The following is an 8,304-nucleotide window of genomic DNA, read 5'->3' as shown; positions in this document are numbered from 1 at the left end:
ATTGTCATCCCTAATTATTTCTCCCTGTCTAGGAAGGTACTACGCAAGCTACATTTTACCTGGTCCCATTGGTTAAATATGTATTGTTGAGACCCGTGAGTTTTTCAGAGTGACTGGTTATAAAAAGAAAACACATAATTGCACACCAAAAGTCTAGAACATTATGTCTTACAACTGCCAAATCATAGTTTTTCCAAAGAACATTGAACAGAAAACGGAAGTTTGATACTAAAATCCACTAATATATATTTCAACCAGTCATAGTTTATCAGCAATTTTTGTTAAGGCGTCTGAAATCTTGTTAAGAGCTGACACCAAGCTGTCATTGTAGTCTCTTCTCTGGTCTCTCTCCAACTGACAGTTTGTGTTTTCCGCTTCCATTCGTGCGTTTAACATGTTGGCATTCTTCTCAAGAACGTCGATTAATCGATCGTTAAAGTTATTCTCTCGGCATTCTTCTGTTGACACTCTTCTCCTCTTATATCCCTCTTGAGACATGCTTTCTTTCATATTACCTGCTAGATTTTATAAAAAGTTTTAATCTTCATTTGGCTGTTTTAAATGGACAGGCTCGGTAATGGGTCAAAAGGGGTCGGATCTTGTTGACCCGACAACACTTTGTTGTCCATATTAATTTTTTAACATAATGATTTTAAAAAGTTTGTGCTTCTTTCAACCTCTTCGACCCGTTTCATTTTTAGCTGAGTTTCTAAATTTTACCTGTTTAACCCGTTGCAGATGAAAATAGCCCAAATCGACCCGTTTTAGGTAAATGGGTCAAATTTGACACATATGATATTGAAAATGGAACCTTACCTTGGGTGTAATCGTGGTGAAATGGTTGATACCTCTTCTCTGTTAGTCAAAGTCAAATGTTAGCATTAGGAGTTTCTAATGATAAATATTTGAGGGGTGTTTGGATGTGTGTCCTGGAATATATTATGTACCAATAATTCCCAGAACGTACATCCAAACACCCATCACTTGACACTAAAAAAACTACACAAAAATGTGTGAAGGCGTACGAAAAGTCACCTGAAATAGGCACCGCATTAGGGATCGGATTATCATGACCTTTCCCATTTCCGACCTCCACCTCCTCCATTCTATCAGAATCGGGAAAAAGGCCGTCATCTGAGGTGGCACGACGACCACTATCAAACATGACATCAGCGTCCACCTCAGCATAACCGTCCTCCTCCTCCACGGCCACCTCATTATCATCTTTTGCATCCGCACTAACCGTCACCAAAGCCAGTTTATAAGCTTCCTTAGTAACCGCTTTCCCATCCAACACATCAAACACTTCCCTGTCGAAAAAACCGGGCATTTTATTCTCTTTCCTTAAATCATTTCTCATCACCCAATAAGAATCAGACTCTTGTTTCACTTGTGATTCCCATGCTTTTATTTTCTTGAAATCACCAACCATATTACTCCATCTTTTCCTGCATTGAACCGGGCCTCGGTTCACGGCCCGTTGTTTACAATACGATGAAACCGAGTCCCATTTCGGCTCAACCTGGTCCGACCCAAAAACCGAACTTGACCTCCGCCCCCTACGACCCCTATTCTCTGCCACTTTCTTGCCTTCTATTAGTGTAAGTGTTTCTTGTCTTGTCCAACGCGGGTGTCTTGGTGATTTGTTCTTGTCATCCACCACTTCGACCATCGTCAATGGCGGTGGTTGTTGCCCATCAACCACCTTGCATGGTGTACTGCTACCATCATCACACACTTCTTCTGTTTCTGATGCCATGAAATGTGAACACTTATAAGGTTCTTGAATGTTTGTAAGGCTAATTTGTGTAGGTTCTTTTATAGGTGGTGCATTATATGTTACATTAAAGGATTTGATCATGTAATATACTACCCAAATAAGGGCATTACTTTCTTTGTTTTGTCATCAAATTAAATGGGCTTTTAACCACATATTAAATACTTAAATAAGCACTAATTGTATTTTTAAGGCATATATTACCTTTATTATACCTTTTTCCCTTTGTTGCCTTTGCATTTTGGGGAGTTGAGGTTTGGCTTTTTTGGACAATATTTTCTGGTCAAACTTGTGATTGTAGATATGTTGACCTTCATTTTCTTACCATTTTGGTTGTAATTAGGACTAAGATTAGGTTTCACACAATGTTTGATATATTTGACTATAGGTTAATTTTATAAAATGCCCTTCAAACAAAATCAACGAATAATTTTCTAATGAAATCACAATTAGGAATTTATTATAAAAAGTAAGTTATATTGTAAAGGTATGTGAATCAAAGAATATAAATGATGGGGAGAGTACGTGTTTTATTTGATGATATGGATTTCAAAATAGGATTCCTATACTTAATATTGGATATTCAACCACCACATACCTTTAGGATTATAGTATTAAGTTAGCAATGCTACATGGTATAGAATGGAGCCCCTAAAAACTTCATTGTATTATATCAACGACATTTAAGCACATTAGTGCCACATAAATAATAGCGCTCTCTCATCCCCCTTTAACACGCTCTCCCCTCCCCCTTTAACACCCAAGAAATTGGGTTAACCCCCCACCCCCTCCCAATTATTCTTTTGGTTTTAAAGGGTTAGAGTGAGGTGGGTCCACATTTCAGTCGTTGCTCCTCGTTATTGTGCTGGTGATCCTTCAATGGCGCCTAACCCCCCCCCCCCAATTATTCTTTTGGTTTTAAAGGGTTAGAGTGAAGTGGGTCCACATTTCAGTCATTGCTCCTCGTTATTGTGATGGTGATCCTTCAATGGCACCTAGGCAATTGGGGGGGGGGGGGGGGGTATTGGTTGAGACTGAGTTAGGCCTGCATTGAAGATCGCTTAATAAACAACCCCAGGCCCAGTCATCATATCGCGAGCTTGACTAGCCTTGTGAACCTAAAGGAGCCTATTATTTATACGAAAATATAAGATCCGTACATTATATAAACATATTATTATATATAGTTGTGATAAAAATAGTTAAATGATAAATATGCATATACATATATATACACACAATCATAATTATACATCCCATAATTATTGAATGACTAATAAGCAATAAACAAGCTAGGCCTAGACAAGCTCGAGCTTTTGCCTTTAAAATTAACAGATTTTGTACTTAATGTTTCAAAATCTTACCCTTATTTTGTTTACATACTTAATTTTGAAACTTTAAGTATAAAATCGACAATTTTAAAGGCAAAGGATACAGCCTAAAATTGAATATAAATATAAATGACAAAACTTATAATTTACCCCTATTTTATTTACATACTTAATTTCATCAAAAATATTTGCAATAATTTATGTGTGTTATCTATAAATAAGTATAAAGTTCTAGATAATATTTAGGTTAAACTTACTTATTTGTTATGCTACAACTCATGAATCTTATCTGGTTTCACAAAAGTGTATTTTATATTAATTATTACTAGTGTTTTTCTTCGCGCTTCGCGGCGGAAGTGTGATCACTTTTTTTCCTACACACATGGCAACCAATTTTTGATCTTATTGGTTTAGCATGTAAGAAAACATGAAAACAAACACGGATACCGTTTACACTGCAAATAATTTCACTCCGAAAAATGTATACCAAACTAACTTTTACCAACCACGTATCATACACTACAAATAATTTTTCTTATAAAAATGTATGCAAAATTAACTTTTACAAACCACTTATCATATTTCTTTACTTTTTCTTATATGTTTTCAATCGATGCATCATGTATTTTTTTTATTATCATATATTTTTACTTTTTCTTATATGTTTTCAATTGATGCATTATGTATTTTTTTAACCAACTGCACATTATCGGTTTAAACATGTTGTACTTAATTTTTTCAATAAAACCAGAAAAATTTACTTTACAAAAACCATATAAAAATACAATACAAACTAAATGAATCTTATTTTTTACCTTTGGCATATTGCTACCTCATTAAAATGATTGTTCTTTTGATGAATTTCAGAAAGTGAATTATATTTAGTTTACCGCTTTAGCTTCCTAACCGTTGGAAGTAACCTTATCAACACTTAACAACGTGCATTCACCGATTTGATCACGGGAGTCTTTGCAGGAACGTCCATGGTCACTGGGTTAACTAAACTACTAAATCATGGCTCATACTAATCCGATCTAACCGAAAGTGAGACATGCAAACGGCAAACCCGAATTGGGTTACCGGAAACTGGCCGGAACCCTAACCGACTTCGCCAACTCTCCGGTGCTGATTGAAGAAAATCCTATGGCGACATACAGTAATCTCTGGTGCTGACTTTTAAAACAATAATCACTGGTGTAAACATCTAAGTCGTTTAGATTAGAGCATGTCAAGTGATGACAGTTTTGGGGATAAGAGGGAATAGGATGGGGTTAATCTGCTCATGGGAATATGTGTCAGGAGTGAAAACTCCCCAAGTCATAAAGCTATTTTCTAAAAGATTGAAACTTTACTATTGCATCGACATTTATGGATTAATACATAAATACAATAGGACCTTTAATACATCAAATATTAATAAAATAATTATACTAGATTATGTATAAAGTTAAAAATTTTAATTTTATTAATTCTAAAGTACTAAATTTTGTGATGAAATATAACATAATTAAAATTTGAATATATAAAAACAAAATTTTAAGAGTTAATTACACTGTTAGTCTCTGTGGTTTGTAGAAAGTAACAACCTCAGGTATTAATAGTTTAAAGTAACAATCTAAAGCTTTAACGTTTGATTTTGTAACATCCTGGGGCCTTAAGGCTAACTGTCGTTAAAAACTAACTAAAAACTTAATACCCTACCTTGAACTTGAAGAAACCACAGAGACTATCCATGTTATTAAGCATAACATTAACTCTTGTAATATTTAAAACATAATTTTTCTTTTTCTCTTATTATTTAACTAAACTGTTTAATTATTTAATTACAACATTTTTTAAATAGTTAAACGTAATTAACATAATTAATAATTAAAGCTAATTTGAATTTTTGAAGTCACTTCCGTAATTAGCTTATATGTAAATTAGCAAGTTTATACGTAAAGTAACTGTTTTTTGATCATTGAAAACCAAAATCGAACCGTTAAAAAATATAACAAAACTGAACCGTTATTACGGTTTGGGTTCCGGTACAATTTCACGGTTTGAGCCTTTTAGGCCCAACCCCTTTATTCAAGTTTTCAAACATATACACATCAAAATATATACAAGAAGCTACAACCAAATATATACATGATGCACAAGGGAAAAAATAAAAGCTACATCATATAATTATAACTAAAAAATAGTTGCTGTCAAAGTGTCATTTCACAATAGAGGTGTCCAAAATAAATTGCTAGTCTCCGGTTCAAAAAAAGCAAAAAGTTGTCAAAATATTCTTAAAACAAGTTGTCCAGAACTAGATCAAAATGGCTAAACATAGTAGTTCTATCATAGCAAAATGAAAACTAGTTGCGATGAAATAATATTTTTCAAATGAAGAGGCGGGCTCTATTTTTCACATTGCCAAAATTTTACTTTTTATGCGTGTATATATGCATATTTATTTATTTATATATTAAAAAAAACTAAGATATGGCCCGGTTCGATTTTCTACGACCATTTTTTTTATAAATTGTAAATCAAACCGTTCAATACGGTTTCAAACTTTTGAAACCGACCGACCGAAAGTTTTGGAAAAAAATCAAGCGTAAAATCAAACCGAAGCGTGAACACCCCTAGTATCTTATATTCAAACATTATTTAAAGCTACTTTTATATAATTAGAACTATATAATCTTTTAGAATATATAACATTTTTCACCATTTTAAAAATTATTTAGTTCAATAATTAAAAAAATTAGTTAAATAAAAATAGAAAAAATAATAATTGTGTTTTAAATATTATAAAAGTTAATTGCGAGGTTAGTCCTGTGGTCTTCCAAATTAACAAGATTGAGTACTAAGTTCTGAAATGACAAAAATACCCTTAGTTTTTAGTTAGTATTTAACAACTGTTAGTCTTAAGGCCTTAGAATGTTACAAAATCAAACGTGAAAACCTCAACCTGTTACTTTAAACTATTAGTACCCAAGATTGTTACTTTCCACAAACCACAGGGAGGGATTAACAGTGTATTTAACTCAAAATTTAACATACTTTTATACACAGATAAAAACCAAATAAAAGACTTAAACAGTGAAAAGTTACGGTTCCTTTAGTTTACTCCAATAGCATCCAGTTTTAATTATTTTAATAGTTACCAAATGTTAATTCGTTTGAAAAAAAAAAAAAAATCCTACAAAGCACAAACAAAACGCTATCACTATGTGTTAGTCGACATAGGATTTAAAAAAAAAAAAAACTATATGTTATATATCTTGAATATCAAATTTTTATCTAAGAAAATTACACAGAATTATTGATTACGGACAGTAAATGTAAAAGGGCACAATAAGTATGAAAATCATTATTTTGATAAATCAATCTGTATTCTGTATATTCAATGCTATTCATATTTCCCTTGGGACCTCTTATGACCAAAAGATTGTTGGTACATTTGGTGTCGTTAGATTATTTTGCTGGGTCATTTATTTTGGTCTTCCTTACAAATATGGTAGCATTAGTTTTTTTTAAAGAATTTATTGGAAATGATATCATTATATAATGGCTTTTATCTCAAATCAAGTATGTAATTAATATAACTAGTTATTTTTTAACTTGCGCTTCACGGCCGGAATTCCGTCATTATTTGTTCGATTCGTTACGGTATCGGAACTCGTTATAGTAATCTAAATAGAAAATCTTACATCCATTAAAAACAATATAAACGAATATGATGTTCTTTAGTTGATATTGGTTCATTTGGTTTGCGTTCTATGTTTATTTTTTCAACATTGTGATGTTGATTGTATTGGAAACAAATATTGTTCCAGTATCACAACAAACCTAACTAAAACTAACTCAACAACATCTGTATTGGTACCGGTTATATTTTTAATATTTTTGTTTTCAATAAACTAACACCGTATCGCTACCATACTTTGTCAAACTGAACGTCGGTATCATATCGCTACCGTAGTGAATCGAAACGAAACCAAACGAACAACAATGTTCATTACCAATATTTATTTTTACTGTTTTTTCGTTTTATAAACTGACATTGTATCGCTATCGTACAGTACCGTACCGTACCGTACAACATCAATAACATTACTGTATTTTTTTAATGGTTTCTGGTTTTTAAAATTATAATTTATACAACTTTGTATGTGACGATAAATGAATATCGGCCGTACATGTACCATGACAATCTAAACCAATCGATACCGTCCGGACAACATCAATGCCGATCTACCGGAGTTCGTTTTTATCATTTTCAGCTAATGTAAAACACATGTTGATTTCTATACCTAGTGCATGTGTTGTACCGCTGTTGTAACGAACTGTACCGATACCAATCAAATGCATATACAACTTCGTATGTGATGATAAATGAATATCGGTACATGTACCATGACAATCTAAACTTGTCGATACTGTTCGAACAACATCAATGCCACTCTACCGGTGTCCGTTTCTATCATTTTCAGCTGATATCAAACACGTGTTGATTTCTTTACCTAGTGTATGTATTGTACCGCTGTTGTAACGAACCGTATCGCTACCAATAAAAAATGCCCGCGGAATGTTAAAAATAAACAATCATAGACGGGGATTTAGATTTTTTATTTAAATTGACGGACACAAATTATTGTTGTACCGTTATTGTAACGAACCATACCGATACCGATCCAATACCCACAAAATATTAAAAAAAAACATAGACACGGTTTTAATTTAATTTTTTAAAATTAACGAATGCAATGCATAACTAAAATATCAAATCTAATAATAAATAAAATACTATTAATAAAAATAAAAAACAAACACTTAAATATGAACTACTGTTATTACGAAAAGTTCAAATTAAATAACATATATAAAATATTACTAAAACTAAAATACTTAAGAATTAGAAACACTGTTCATGCCAACTTCCTATTAATATGAAATAACATATATAAAATATTACTAAAACTAAAATACTTAAGAATTAGAAACACTGTTCATGCCAACTTCCTATTAATATGTATAATTTAACTACCTGAGATTAAAAAAATCAAAAAAAAAAAAAACTATAAAAAAAAAAAAACTATAAAAATTAACTTGTGTCACACGATTAAAAAAATCAAATAGAGTAAACTTCTGTTTTGCTCCTTTTGGTTTGGTCACTTTAACGGTTCTGCTCAAATCATTTAAAAACGGTCATTTTCCTCC

General features: G+C 32.2%; 1 protein-coding gene across 1 annotated transcript; it reads right to left on the bottom strand.

The window, feature by feature from the left end:
- Positions 1–258: 258 nt before the first annotated feature.
- On the bottom strand, positions 259–1,759 carry LOC110943881 (trihelix transcription factor ASR3). Its single transcript, XM_022185611.1, has 2 exons — positions 1,036–1,759; positions 259–515 (listed from the first exon to the last, which is right to left on the bottom strand). Exons 1-2 carry the CDS (start codon positions 1,757–1,759, stop codon positions 259–261), a joined length of 981 nt encoding a protein of 326 aa, XP_022041303.1.
- Positions 1,760–8,304: the final 6,545 nt, after the last annotated feature.

Source organism: Helianthus annuus, chromosome 5 (assembly GCF_002127325.2).
Source record: "Helianthus annuus cultivar XRQ/B chromosome 5, HanXRQr2.0-SUNRISE, whole genome shotgun sequence".
NCBI classification, from domain to species: Eukaryota; Viridiplantae; Streptophyta; class Magnoliopsida; order Asterales; family Asteraceae; genus Helianthus; species Helianthus annuus.
This window is presented reverse-complemented; position numbering and strand designations above follow the sequence as displayed.

Coding starts and splice junctions, on each gene's coding strand:
- LOC110943881 (XM_022185611.1), bottom strand. CDS start 1,759: ATGGCATCAGAAACAGAAGAAGTGTGTGATGATGGTAGCAGTACACCA. Junction 516..1,035: donor TAATGCGGTGCCTATTTCAG/GTGACTTTTCGT, acceptor AAAATCTAGCAG/GTAATATGAAAGAAAGCATG.